Source organism: Panthera pardus, unplaced genomic scaffold, assembly GCF_024362965.1.
Source record: "Panthera pardus isolate Hobbes unplaced genomic scaffold, ASM2436296v1 HiC_scaffold_15, whole genome shotgun sequence".
Lineage (NCBI taxonomy): Eukaryota > Metazoa > Chordata > Mammalia > Carnivora > Felidae > Panthera > Panthera pardus.
Genome location: NW_026526710.1, coordinates 5,672,870 through 5,687,743, shown reverse-complemented (window position 1 = coordinate 5,687,743; position 14,874 = coordinate 5,672,870). Strand labels below are relative to the sequence as shown.

Below are 14,874 nucleotides of genomic sequence, written 5' to 3'. Positions count from 1 at the left end.
GGGGCGACCAGAAATTACCACAGCCTTTCGGAAAATAGATCTGTCGATACTGATTACCATTTAATCCGTACCCATTCCTTTGACCAAGAAACATTAATTTAAGAGGTTTACTCTCCAAAGTAAAAAGTGCCAGAGGGTAGGGATATGAGTATGAGAAGGTTTCTTAGAATCCTGTTCGGAACAGCAAACAAAGAAACAAAAAGCTGGAAGCTTGGACGCCCTTGAATCCGGAAATGGTTGTTAAGTCGTAATACGCTCTCGGCACGCAATTTTGTGCAGTCATCGCAGAAAATAAATTAGCTCTAACTCTATTGGCCCAAAGAGACAGTCACAACGCATTGTAAGTGAGAAGAGGAGAACATATATACGTACAGTGGATAAGAGCTTCTTTTCTTTTTACGAAGAACCGTGACCCACAGTGCGTCATATACCAGCCTGCGGTTGTATAAATACCTGTAGGCTCGTGGAGAACAATGCCGATCACGTTGGTTGTCCTTGGGGGACCTGGGAACTGGGGACGAGGGAGGAGAGGGGTGAGGAGACACGGGGGCCGTAATGAAACCGGGGATGGAAATGTCCCCTCACCTGCACTGTCCAATGTGTTAGCCCCTCATCACCACCTACGGCTGCTGCCCGCGTGAGATGTGTCTGCACAACTCGGGAGCTGAACTGTAAATCTTGTTCGATCTTCGTTAAACCTAAATACTGCGAGTGGCCCCCGGCGACTGGATTGGGCAGCAAAATTCTGAAGCATGTAAGAGACAGTGCGGACCCAACAGGAGACATATCACTGTCACCAGGAAAGCAAGGAGCATCGGGAAATCCTTAGGCTTTGCGTAACGATGCCCTCGCCCCAAGCCAGACAGATTTGAGTGGCCTGCAGACAGAAAGACAACGACCCAACAGGGACGTAAGTCCCCAAAACAAACACTCGGTCCGTGTGGCATACAGATGGACGCAACTTTTTTTTTTCTTTCAGACGGACACAACTTTTAAAAATCCCACACCTGGGGCGCCTGGGTGGCTCAGTTGGTGAGCGCCCAGCTCTTGATTTCGGCTCAGGTCATGATCCCAGGGTCGTGGGATCGAGCCCGGTGTCAGGCCCTGTACTGGGCACGGAGCCTGCCTAAGATTTTCTCTCTCCCTCTCCCATTCGCTCTCTGACTCTCCTAAAAAAAAAAAAAAAAAAAAAAAACCCACACCCGGAAAAAAGAGGGAACTTTACACGAAGACACCTGACAAAGACCAGTTCAACCGGGCAGTGAAGGTTAGTATCAGCAGCGATAAGTCACGTCGGTGTTTGACATGGCCTTCTCGTGATGCGAGAACGCTGAGAGGACCGCGTCACCTCCACGGTCTTCCTCCCCGGATCCCCGAACCCCATCCTACTCATGAGAACAAAACAAAGCACAACACAAAATCCATGACCCGTACTATTTGAAACTGCCAAGGGCATGGAAAGCAAGGAAAAGTCTGGGGAATGTCACAGCCAAGAGGGACTTAAGGAGACATAAGGACAAAACGTAGTGCACGCCCCTGGATGGGACTGCGGGGCAAAGGAAGGACGTTAGGGAAGAACCAGGAGGTCTGAACAGAGCACAGACTCCAGGGAGTAACAGGGTATCGATATCGGATCGATAATCTTTTTTTTTTTATTTAAAAAAATTTTTTTAACGTTTTTATTTATTTTTGAGACAGAGAGAGACAGAGCATGAACAGGGGAGGGTCAGAGAGAGAGGGAGACACAGAATCCGAAGCAGGCTCCAGGCTCCGAGCCGTCAGCACAGAGCCCGACGCGGGGCTCGAACTCACGAACCGCGAGGTCATGACCCGAGCCGAAGTCGGACGCCCAGCCGACTGAGCCCCCCAGGCGCCCGTCCTGGATCCGTAACTGTGACACATGTACCACAATAACAGGGGACACTGGAAGCCGGGTATCCGGGAAGTCCCTGCATTGTCTACACAGTTTTAGAGTTCCTTTTCGGTCCGTCTAACCCTGTTCTAAAATGTAAAAAGGGGCTTTTCAAAGTCCCTACCCCCAGACCTACAAAAGTAGCAGGAAATAAACAATACCCCTTACAAGCAGATTCTGTGCAGAAAGCTTCTCCTCCGAGAGGACTTACATAATGGGGCTGTTTTTATTCCCGTTAACATAGAGCTTCTGTCACAGAAGTCCTGTGTTTCACAGCGAAGACAGAAACAGGCCCAGCCCTGGGACAGAGATGTCGAGAAGCTAGCGGATGACAGAGAAGAAGCTGGAAAAGAGATCGGTTGCAAGCCTCAGATAAAGAAGGGGCAGCGAACGGGAGCTATCCGGGATCATCAGCACAGTTTTTCCCTTCTGCCGGTTATTCGTCTGCGTGGCCGGGAAAATGCATGCGGTGAGGCGTGTGTGAGGGAGGAATAATCTTTGGAGCTTATGAACTTATCACTCCCTCCCCCTTACTTCCCTCCCCCGGGGAGGAGAGAGAGACAGAGACAAAGGCACATGGAGAAAGCAAGCAAGCAAGCAAGCAAGCAAGGGAAGAAGAGTCCTGACTGACGGCATCGGCCGATGTCCGTGGTGTCACCACTCCCTCGGTGGACAGTTGCAAGCTGCCAAAGCTTGGCTCACGAATGTCCCGCAAAGTTGAGAGTTGGAAGGAACCTACTCCCCAGCTCCACTGCTGGGGGAGGCGGTGGGGGGGGGGGGCATCCTACAAGCAGGGGGTGCTCTTTGCCTCTGGGAAAGGAGGGAACAACAAGAGAAAGGGTTTGTGGCAGTGGCCACAACTCGGGGAAGACACCTTGAGTTTCCAAGCGTTCTCTGGAACAATTGCCACAGGCCCCAGACTATAGGACAAGGACGCACGTGGCTGGGAAGGAGGAAGGGCCCCCAGGTGAGCTGGGGTCAGGGGGCAGACAGCTGAGAACCACCCGGCACCCCACCTTGTACCACCTTGGCCCCTGAATGTCCCTGTCATCTCTGGTGAGCAGGAGAAAACCCTCACTGCCTCCAGCTAATTATCTGCATGAAATAAATAAAAATTAGCCTTGGGGGCGCCTGGGTGGCTCAGTCGGTTAAGCGTCCGACTTGGGCCCGGGTCACGATCTCGCGGTCCGTGAGTTCGAGCCCCGCGTCGGGCTCTGTGCTGACAGCTCAGAGCCTGGAGCTCCCTTCGGATTCTGTGTCTCCCGCTCTCTCTCTGCCCCTTCCCCGCTCGCACTCTGTCTCTGTCTCTCTCTCTCTCTCAAAAATAAATAAAATAAACATTCAAAAAAATAATTAAAATAAAAAATTAAGCAGGGTTAGGGGAAAATAAAGAAGTCTCCATTTGTTGCACATGGAGTTTGTGGTCTGAGACTTAATCCTGCTGCGAATATCTTGATTTTTCTATGAACTTTGGACAAAATCCCTCAGAAGCCATCTGGACCTAGCCAACTCCACCCATCACATGTTGATTGATGGGTGATGATAAGCCCAAGGGGGAGGCCCAGTGTGGCCCTGGGGTCCTGACCTTGGCCGTGGCCAGTTTTAGCCATAAAGGCCCACAAAGAGACTGTTGTCACATTTTCGGATGACGCAAAGCCGGGAGGCGTCCCTACAGACGGCCCTGCCCAATGACCGAAGGAGGGGTCACAAAGTCTCAATCGAATCAAATGATGAACTGAAGCCAGGCGAGTGAACACGAAGAGGACTGAATGCCAAGCCCCACAGTAGAAATCACAGAGGTTAAGTGCATCACGTCCAAAACAAGATAGGCCTTATCTGATTGGGTTAATTTCACCAAGAAAAAAAAAAAAATCTTTTAACTTCTCTGGAGGTCGGTTGGGAAGTAGCTGGATACAGAACAACAGCTTTTTAGATAAAGCACATGTCACCCGGGTGGGATTAATTCATTTCTCCTGGTCATATTAATAGAAGTAGAGAAGGGAGAATGAGGGAGGTATGGGTCTCATTCCATATTACCCTTACGCAGGTTTCTTAACCTTGGCACTACTGATATTTGGGGCCAGATAACCCTTTGTGTTTCTTTGGTGGGGGGCTGTCCTGTGCCCGACAGGATGTTGGGCGGATAGAGAGGGGAATCCATCAGGGAAGGGGTCCGTACAGACCTGCCCTAAGGCTGCTTCTGAGCTCCCAGGGAGAGACTCCAGGGGCCGCCAGGCTGCAGAATCCCAAAGAGGCACTAAGCCACGACTGGCTGGGGAGGGAACATGAATGAGGAAGGGAGATTCAGGGCCAGGGGACCAGCAAGAGTGGGAAGGTGCTGGATTACGACAATGAGATCGAAGACGATCAGAACGGCAGCTACCATTCACGGATCCCTTCCTCTGTGCCCGGCCCGAGGCTGCAATACCCAGACCCGGGAGGTATCATCGTCCCCATTTCTGGGGGCAAGAAACTGAGGCTCAGGGAAGTTAAGTGACTTCTCTGAGGTCACACCCGGGTGTCAGTTTCAACCCAGGTCTGACGGGCTCGGGAGACCTTAACCAATCAGCAGACTCCAGGGCTGGCGGCTCCAGCCAGGGCGGGCAAACAGAGAGGGGAGCTGCCCGTTCCTCTCTGAGCTGTGAAAACAATCGTCAGAACCCCCGCCTCCCGCGGCCAAGGACACGCTGATTTGGCCATCCTCGGGGACGCTTCTGGAAAAGGTGTGATGTAATAGAAGCAGCAGGCCCGGGAGAGGGAGGCAGCTTGCCCAAGGTTCCCCAGCCAGACTCCCATCCCTCCTCCCGGGACGGGGACTGCGCTGCCCCCTCGCCTTCCGACGTTGGATAGATCCAGGCCTCAGTTTGCCCATCTGCTAAATGGGAGAGGGTGAGTTGCACTTTCTGCCCCCTACTTCTGAAGCCCTTTCAAAGGAGGACTAGATGGAAGAGAAGAGCCCTTGTTCCCCATCACCCAGAGCTAAGAACTCAAACGCCTTCTTGGGTACCAGAAAATAAGGATGACCATCACCTCTCAAGGGTCCACCACTCGCCGGACACGATCCTTATAACTTTACGCCAGTTCGGTTTCAATCCTCGTAACAAATCTACAAAGCGGACACTACTATCAGTTAAAAAAAAAAAAAAACCGAGGCACAGAGAGGTTAAGTAACTCGTCCGAGGTCACACAGCAAGTCAATGACCAAAGTTGGATTTGAACGTGGGCCCGTCAGAAAAGTGACTCACTTGCTGTATGAAAGCTGCCACACCCCGGGACGGGAGAGTCACAGGCCCGAACTGATCCCGCTGAGGTCTGCACAGGGACGGCTGCCCCTCCTCCCCCCAGGCCTTCCAGGGAGGGGGCACAGGGGAGCAAGTGGCGGATGTCCACAACAGGGGCGTACCTGTGGCCTTTGTTCCTCTTTCGGGCGCTCACACAGTTGGCTGTCTTAACGGGGTGGTTTTCAAATCACAGCAGTGACACATTCTCGCTGAAGCGAATGAAACAACGGGCAGAAGTCTCCGGAAAGACAGACTCGACTTGCCCCACCCCTGGCAGCTCCCGGCCGCCCTCCCCCACCCCCCAGTCCTGCGTCTGCCGAGAACTCCGACTTCCTGAGCCCGTCTGCTCACCTGTGACAGGGGGCTCAACATGCCCAGTCGCCTGGCGGTTCCAGAGTTAAGCGAGACCCCACACGGCCGCACTCGGAACGGGATGGGCCGCAGGCAGCGGCTTGGGCGTCGTGAGCGCCGGCTGTATACGCTCAGATGCACACAGGGAGGCTGTGCCTACCGCGTGGGAGCTTGGCGATGCCCACGCGTCTTCAGTCCTGCTGCACCCCGTGAGAGGGACGGCTGGGCGGGCTGTCTGTGCCCTCGCGGCCCTCCGTCTCATTGCTATTCTCGTCCTGGCCAGCGGGACAAGAGGGCTTTGTTGAAGGGGCCGGAAAAGACGAGCCGGACGTGTGTGCGCGCAGCACCCCTAGGGGCCTCCGGACCCCTGCCCACGGCCAGAGACAGACGGACAGGAGGCTCGGCACGGGGCAGGGAGTGGGCACACCCACTCCGGTCCGGGCCCCGCAGGTCGACGCGTTATTGGGTCATCTAATCCGCGGAGGGAGGTTCCATTTTCAACCCCCCCCCCCCCCCCCCATCTTCCGGATGAGCAGAGGGAGGCTCCAGGAGGCAAACGGACCTGCCCGGGGCAACACAGCGAGTAAACCGGCAGAGCCAGGACTTGAACCCCCACCCGCCAGGGTGGTCCCCAGAAGGCCATCTGCCCCTTCGAGACGAAAGCGTCACCGAGAATGCCAGAGCAACGCAACGGAGACCTGTGCTCACACTGTAGCCCACTGGGGTCCCGGGCCCGCTCATCTCTGTCACCACGTGGGTCTCCGCTTCCCTTGTCGTCAAATGAGGGTAGTGACAGTACCCACTTTCCCCGGGGGGCCCACTAGGTGCCAAGCACCTGCTAGTGACTAAGTGCACCGTCTCACGCCATCCTCCCGCAGGCCCTGGGGGAGGGTGGGGGTGGGGAAGGGAGGTGGCCACCGAGGACAGAGACCCGAGGGAGCCGCAGGCAGGACAAGCCCGGCCAGCTTCCCCCTCCCCTCCCGGAAGCCCCCGGGCCAGCGGCCAGGGGCGGGGCCTGGCGGGGGGCGTGGCCAGCCCCGGGGCTCCATTGGCTGCCGGGAGGCGCCCGGGGAATAAAGCCTGGGACCGAAGGCCCAGACCGGTAGTCCCTGGGACAAATCGGGAGACCCTCTATCTGCCCCGCTACCCTCCATCTGTCCGAGGCCCATCTACCCAGTCCATCCATCTAGATCACCTCCTGGCCGTCCCTTCCCGGCTTGCTCGCTCTGTCCAGCCGCCTTGGCCAGGTAAGTACCCCTCCTCAGCCCCACCCCAGACTGGAGTGCCTGCGGCCCAGCGAGGGGGCAGGTTCCAGGCCAAGGCGAGGAGGTAGAGTCCGTGGAGCGTAAAAACCCATGCTCTGAAGCCAGACCGGCTGCGTTGGCATCTAGCTCTGGGCCTCGGTGGTCTCTTCTCCAAAATGGGGGTCATGACGGACCCTTCCTCATCAGGCAGTGGGAAGGGTGAGATGAGATCATGCGCTCAAAATGAGAGTTCGTTTTTATTGAGCTCTTGCTATGAGAGGGGGAGTGACTTCTTCTTCTCCTTCTTAATTTATTTTTGAGAGACGGAATGCGAGTGGGTTACGGGCAGAGAGAGAGGGAGACACAGAATCCGAAGCAGGGTCCAGGCTCTGAGCTGTCAGCACAGAGCCCGACGCGGGGCTTGAACCCACGAACTGGGAGATCATGACCTGAGCCGAAGTCGTGATGCTCAGCCGACTGAGCCGCCCAGGCGCCCCGAGGGGGAGTGACTTCTGAGCGAGAGGGGACACATAGACAGCAGCTTCCAGCCCCCTCCCTCCTCCGTGTTTGGCAACCCCCCCCAGGATGTTGTGCTGGCGGGAGCAGTGCCCATAGGGGGTCCCTGCCCCTCATCTGAAGGCATCCGTGGTGCAACCAGACCCAGGTGGGGGCAGAGGCTTCCCAAATCCGCCCGAAAGCAGTCTTGGGGGGATGCCCCCCACTGCCAACCCGAAGAGCTCCCTGAGGCCAGAGCTTGGCGACACGCACAAGGGGTCCCGTCAGCCAGAAGGGGGGGTGCCGTTGTTTCAGGAGTAACCCCCAGGAGGGTAATAATCAAATAGATATGGGGACGCTTCTGTAATGGGGTGCATCTAGTCTCCGGCTTTTGTTCAGGAGACCTAGGGGAGAAGTGATATCCGTTCAGGGCCTCCCGCTCCCAGGCCCTGGATGTTAGTTAATTCACACAGACATCAGTTGTCCGTATGTGGGGGAGCTAAGGCTGGGGAGGTGGTCAGGAACCCCATCCCTCGCTTTTCTTCTGAGCCAGGCATATATGGCCCTCTCTGGGAGCCAGAGGCCTGAGCTGGAGGCCGTGGCCAGAGCGGGCTGCACCGGGTGGGTCACTGGAAATGGGGCAGGGGTGGGTGGGGAGAGGCAGCCAGCCGTGTGTGGGACGGAGAAGGACATGGGGAGGGCCAGACAGGCTCCCCGCGCAACCACCCGCTGATCAGTTCTGGCTCAGCCCGAGTTGGGGAGACTCCGGGAGGAGAAGGGACGTGTGTGGTGGCCAGACTCTGGGCCACTTCAGCTTCTCGATCACCCAGAGCCCGTGCAGAAGGGGAGCCCTGAGCCGCGCCCACAGCCTGCAGCCCGGGTGCTAGACTGTCTCATCCAGTCCTGCCTCCCCCACTAACTAGCTGTGTGGCCTTGGGCAAGTCACATTAATATTCCGGTCCCTGTTGCTGTGTGACCAACTGCCCCAAGGTCAACAGCGTTCATCGTATTGTTGTCTGTCATGGCCCTGGGGCTTATTGGGGCAGTTCGCACTGGGGTCTCTCAGATGGCTGCAGGGTGACATCTCAAGGTCACCCCGCCATGTCTGGCCATTAGCTGTCAGGTGGGGCACCTACATGTGGCCTCTGCATGCGGCCTGGGCTTACTCCCATCCTGGCAGCTGGGTTTCGACAGGGGAGCTGCCCCAGAGAGACGGCCAGGCGAAGGCTGTGTCCCCTTCTGTGACTTAGCCTGGGGAGCAGGGCTGCACTGGAGCCAGCAGATTGTGCCGTCTCTTCCCAGCTCCACAGGCAATGACGTCATGTTGGTAGCTCGAGAGTGGCCTTGCAGAAGGTTACGTACAGTACAGAAGTGCGCCCGCTACAAATCGGGGCTTTGTCTTGGGAGAGTCCATTGCTGAACATTTACAAGCACACCACCGCTTGGAAATCGCATCGTGTCTTTTCCAACTGCGGCCACAGACCACCCCCCTCCTCCAGGGTTCAAGGGGAGGAAACACAGAGCCCGCCTCTCACTGAGAAAAGCATCTGTGTCCCATCATGAAGGGATGGCAAGGGCTTGCAGGGGCCATCCTGGGAAACACAATCCGAGCCTTTGTCCTCATCAGGAGAATGGGATAATGATGGCACCTCCCAGGATTGGTCAAAGGAATAAGTGAATTGATATTGGCAAAGCTTAGGGGTGCCCGGATGGCTCAGTCGGTTAAGCGTCTGACTCTTGATTTTGGCTCAGGTCATGATCTCACCGCTCATGAGACTGAGCCCCGCATCGGGCTCTGTGCTGACAGCCCAGAGCCTGCTTGGGATCCTCTCTCTCCTCTCTCTCTGCCCCTCTCCTGCTCATGTTCTCTCTCTCTCTCAAAATAAATAGGTAAACTTAAACTATATATATCTGTCAAGTTTAAAATAGTGCCTGGCACATGGTAATCGCTTCATACGCAATTAATAAACAATATAGTAATTATTATAAAATAATAATAATAAAAAGCTTTCCCTAGTTGGGTACAGGGCTTTCCAAAGGTTAGTATAAAAAAATACACGTGTTTAAATAAAGAGGCAATACCTCTTTGTAGCAAAATAGTTAAATAGCACGAAAGGGGACGCCGAGTGCCCGCTCTCCCCAGAGAGAGTTTCTCACCCTAGCGAGTTTCTTGTGTGTTTTCTGCGATGTTCTATGCCCGCAGAAGCCTATGGATTGTGTGTGTGTGTGTGTGTGTGTGTGTGTGTGTGTGTGTCCCCATGTCCTCGCACAGACTGTACACACCCGCCGTCCTGCCCCTTCTTTAGCACGTAACCGTCTCGCAGCTCGCTCTGCATCCGCCCCTGCGAATCCATCTGAGTCACGCCCCTTGACAGGTGCCAGGTCCCAATGCTATTTCTGAGTTCACAGCTTCCCAGCACAGTGTGCCCTGTTGGGGGGGGGGCTTCCCCCCCGGTTTACAGACGAGGCAGCTGGAGCTGAGGGGGCCTCGCTCGTCTGATGTCACCTGGTGAGTAGGTGGCTCAGTTGAGATGGGAATCCAGGCATCCGGGATGCTTCTCATGTGGGCGTTTCCCTCGGCCTCGTGGGAGGGGAGGGCAGGGCCCGCTGGCAGGCACGCCGAGGGTCCCAGGGCCGGCTCTCCCGACCATCTGGGTCTCCTTCCCGCCTCCCAGCAATGACGTCTGGAGAGCCCCTGCACGTGCGGACCCCCGTCCGTGACAGCATGTCCCTGTCCAAAGTGGCGGGCACCAGCGTCTATCTCAAGATGGACAGCGTCCAACCTTCAGGCTCCTTCAAGATCCGGGGCATCGGACATCTCTGCAGGATGGTATGGGATGGGCTCCGCGTCGTCTGAGGGAGGGGGGCAGGTCCTCTCCCCTCGACAGGGCGAGGCCAGAGCTGTGTGAAGTCCCACGACGCAGCCGCGGTTAGCACTCCCCCCAAAGAGGCGGTGCCCGCGCGGGAGGGTCTGCCCGTGGACTCGTCCCAGAGCCATCATTTGCTTGCCTTTCCCCCCGCACCCTTCCCTGAGACAGGCCCTTTGGGGAGGGGCGATGTCCGCGGAGAGGCAAGGCCAATACGAAGTCCTACTCCCTGGGGGAGGGGAGAGCCCGGGGAAAGCCTGGGACGTGGGCCTGACCCTCCCCCCTTGTCTCCACAGTGGGCTGAGCAAGGCTGTGAACACTTCGTCTGCTCCTCGGGTCAGTGGCGGCGTGCCTCCTCCTGTGTGTCCCAGGGCCGGGCGCTCTACCTCTCTGGGCCCTGGTTTCCCCAGCGACGAGCCATTACAAATGCCCGCGGCAGCCACCGTTCGGAATTCCAGGGGGGGAGGCGGGAAGTCACTCGTGGGGGGGGGGGGTGTTCGGAGCCCCGAGGCTGGGGACGACAGTCCCAGCTGGGCTCCCAGGCCATCCTTCACTGACACGCTCTCTACCCCATCCCCGGCAGCGGGCAACGCAGGCATGGCAGCCGCCTATGCTGCCAGGAAGCTGGGCATCCCTGCCACCATCGTCGTGCCCAGCACCACACCTGCCCTCACCATCGAGCGGCTCAAGAATGAGGGCGCCGTGGTCAAGGTGGTGGGTGAGGTGAGCACCAACCCGGGGGCAGGGACCACGGAGGGGGGGCACCTGGTGGCAGGGCAGGGTCCCCCCAGCCCCTCACCCTCTCCAACCTCCCCTGTGGTCTTGCAGATGTTGGATGAGGCCTTTGAGCTGGCCAAGGCCCTGGCAAAGAACAACCCGGGCTGGGTCTACGTTCCTCCCTTTGACGACCCCCTCATCTGGTATGTGGAGCCCAGAGGCACCCGGTGCAGGGGGCGACAGAGGGCTCTCGTGGGCAGGTGACTGATGCGGGCAGCCGGAAACCCGGGTGGAGGTGGGGAGGAGGCGACTGGCCCAGAGCCCGTCAGCCGCCTGGGTTGAGGACGAGCGTCTCCAGGATCGCCCCCAGCCCCCGTGGGGTCTCCAGGGAGCCCAGCCCTGACCCGCCCCCCCCCCCCCCCCCCGTCCCTAACTCTCCAGGGAAGGCCACACTTCCATCGTGAAAGAACTGAAGGAGACGCTGAGTGCAAAGCCGGGGGCCATCGCGCTGTCGGTGGGTGGCGGGGGCCTGCTGTGCGGAGTGGTCCAGGGGCTGCAGGAGGTGGGCTGGGCGGACGTGCCCGTCATCGCCATGGAGACCGCCGGAGCCCACAGCTTCCACGCCGCCACCACCGCGGGCAAGCTCGTCTCCCTGCCCCAGGTTACCAGGTGAGCAGCGGGGCCCCCTCCGGCGGATGTTCAGCAGGCCTTGGGAAGCCCACCTCGGTGCCCGCTGCGAGGCAGATCCCCGCTACCCGTCCCATTTTACAGATGGGGAAACTGAGGCTTTCCACTTGCCCAGAGTCCCACGGCCAGAGAGTGGGTCTGCTGGGACCGAGCCCAGGTCTGTGTGACTCTGTAGGAGGAACGTCATGTTTCCTCACATGAAGAGTTCACTGTTAATCACTGATCGACGCCCCTGCCACGGGGTTTTACACCCCTCGTTAATCTGCCAACCATTTCCTGAGCCCCTAACAGGTGCAAGCATTGCTGATCCCGGGGACAGGGTGGTGAACAAACACAGCCCCTGCTCCTAAGGAGTTCATATTCCAGCCCCGAACCTTTGACAGATGGTATGTAATTAGGATTAGGTTTGGCACGTTATACAGGAGGCCCACGTAACAGTGACTTAAACAAGATGGAGCTTTACTTCCTCTCTGTAAAGTGAAAAACATGTCTAGAGGTACACGGTCTCGGGGCAGGGAGCTCCCTGAAGCCAGGGGTCCAGGTTCCTCGAGTTTGTTCTCCATCATCCTCCTCATGTAGCCTTACGGCCCAAAAGGGCTGCCTAAGTGCCAACTGTCACACCCACAGTCCATCTGGCCAGAAAGAGCCATGCCCCCTGCCTTTAAAGACACAGTACTTCCACTGACCTCTCCCTGGCCAGCATTTAGTCACATGGCCACAACTACTGCAGGGAATGTCTTCCTATCGGGTCTCCACGTGTGCAGCTAGAATAGATATTGGGTAGACAGGTCCCTACCTCAGATAGGGAAGACTGAGTCCAGGTGAGACCTCCTTGTGGATTCCTGAGCCTGGCACCCAGCAGCCACCATGTTGGCCTCTGATCCTGCGCCGTGGGCATTGAAATAAGGGCGGAGTGCCTACCCCGAGTCACGTGCCAGGGCTCAGAGCTCAGGTGGTTCAGGCTGCAGGTGCTCATGGGCGAGGTGAGCTGGGAATGAAGCCGACGATGACTCCAGGGAGGGCGGGGAGAAAGACAAGGCACCGATTACGCGTGCAGGTCCCAGGGTTACGTGGATCCTGCTCTGGGTGCCCACACCACCGACTCCCTGAACACGTAACCGTGGGCCAGTGACCCGCGTGCTCTCTGCCTGGGTTTCCTCTTCCACGGAATCGAACCAGTGGAACGGCAAACACAGCCGTGAGGATTTAAAAACGCGCGTAAAACGGGTGGTACCTCATACTCCCTCCAGAAGGGGTCGCTATGTGTGTTTAGGGGGGAGGACCGACCGTTCGAGAGTTCCGTCCGGAGACACAGGCACTGGAGTCCCTGGGGGACTCCTTGGAGGAGGTGGCCTGAATCCTGAGCCTTGAAGGGCGGGACGGGACTTGGACGGGCAGAGTGGTGCCCAGCTTAGGGAGGGTCGAGCAGGTGGCGTCCTTTCAGGGAACCGCAAGGGGGCTTTTCCGTCCGCGTGGATCAGGATAGGCTATTTGCCCCACTCACGCCTCCGCGTCTTATGAGGAGACCTCACTCTGGCGGGGAGCCTCTGGGGCCTTTCAGTGCTTTACAGCCACAGAGGGCATGCCCCGCGCCCCTGCCCGTGGACCCCACTTCCCTCCTCCCTCTCAAATCCATTTTTCTCTTTCTATCCCTCCTCGTCCCGATCTCTGCCGCCTTCCTCCCTCCTGTTTTCCCCCGTTCCGGCCTTCTTCTCCATCACCACCTCTCCCAGCGTGGCCAAGGCCCTGTGCGTGAAGACCGTGGGGGCTCAGGCCCTGAAGCTGTTTCAGGAGCACCCCATTTTCTCTGAGGTGATCTCGGACCAGGAGGCTGTGGCCGCCATTGAGAAGTTTGTGGGTATGTGCCAAGTCCTTCCAAGCCCTGCTGGCTCAGGGACTAACTGGTGTCCTAACAGATCCCATTCACGACAAATTTTCCTCACAGTTCTGTCTCCCACCCCTTGCTAGAACTTCCCGTTAATGAAAGATAATAGAAGGCAGCAGTATAACTAGAAAGGCCAAAGCCACAAGTGAAGAGGACTGATAACCATGATAGCAGGGAGCTTCCTGGTAGCCAGGGTGAAAAAGGAAAGCCAACCCCAGGGTTGGCTTCAGAAGTGGGTCTGTGATGCGGTTGGACTCTTTCTGGGTTCAGCCTAGGACAGGGACCGCACATACACACACACACACACACACACACACACACACGAAAGGGAGCACTTAATCCTCCTGTACCAGCCGTCAGTTTGGCTAATCAACCATGGCGGTCTTGCTCAAGTGACGACCCAAGCCTTCTCAACACAGTGCTCGGGCAGTTAACATTCATCCATGGGAGCGGTCCGGGTGAGACCTAGCCCTGCCTCAGGGCTCCGAAGGTCAACTAGGATAGCGATGGGAGGTTTGGTGCCCAGACTCCTAGCCCCGAGTCTTTCCCAGGGACCCAACAGTCCCCTTCCCCTCCCCCCCCCCACCCCGCGGAAGCCAGGCCCCACCCTCAGCACCCCCTCCTCTGGCAGATGACGAGAAGATCCTGGTGGAGCCCGCCTGCGGGGCGGCCCTGGCCGCCGTGTACAGCCGCGTGGTTCAGAAGCTGCAAGCGGAGGGGAAGCTCCGTGCCCCGCTGTCCTCCCTCGTGGTCATCGTCTGTGGCGGCAGCAACATCAGTCTGGGCCAGCTGCGGGCCCTCAAGGAACAGCTGGGCATGAAGAACGGGCTGCCCGAGTGAGGGCCTTTCTCCGCGGCCGGCCTCCCCTACCCGGGGCGGGGGTGGGGGGTAGGTACCCCCGGGGGAGCTGGAGTTTTATCCAGCGTCTCACTGTAAATATTATTCTTGCGTCTGCCGGTGACCGGCGGTTCCTTCGGTTCCTTCTGGGCCGAGGGGCCGAAGCCCCAAGGTGGGGGGCGGGTCGGCCGCCAGCGAGGCTGGATCTGAACCTCTCCGGCGTCTCCGCGCGACTATCCTGGCCACCCCTGCTAGGCGACGGCTGCCCGTGTGTCCCCTACCAGGTCCCCAGGGCGGGGTGGGCCCCCTCCCTGGAAGGGGCCATGGTCGGGGCCAGGGGCCAGAACTGAGAACCAGCTGCCCTCCCCACCCCCCCCCAAGCCCCGCCCAGCCCCGCCCTCAGGCGTTTTTCTAATTGCAGACTTTTTCGTTGAAAAAGAAAACAATATATTTATGGACTGAAGGTCCTTTGGGCTCCTCCTCCATCGCGGTCGGCCTCCCTCCCCTCCCCCACCCCACCCGCCCGCTCGCGGCCCCGGCTCTCAACAGCGAGCTCCCTGCACCCTCACCCCTGTAACCTCGGGGCCCCGAGGACACG

General features: G+C 58.0%; 1 protein-coding gene across 1 annotated transcript; it reads left to right on the top strand.

Moving 5' to 3' along the window:
• The first annotated feature begins 6,593 nt into the window (after positions 1 to 6,593).
• Positions 6,594 to 14,696, top strand: SDS (serine dehydratase). Its single transcript, XM_053902070.1, has 8 exons — positions 6,594 to 6,791; positions 9,959 to 10,113; positions 10,447 to 10,486; positions 10,734 to 10,873; positions 10,979 to 11,070; positions 11,309 to 11,536; positions 13,288 to 13,412; positions 14,071 to 14,696. The coding sequence occupies exons 2-8, from the start codon at positions 9,961 to 9,963 to the stop codon at positions 14,277 to 14,279; spliced, it is 987 nt and encodes a 328-aa protein (XP_053758045.1). The 5' UTR covers positions 6,594 to 6,791; positions 9,959 to 9,960; the 3' UTR covers positions 14,280 to 14,696.
• The last annotated feature ends 178 nt before the right edge of the window (positions 14,697 to 14,874 follow it).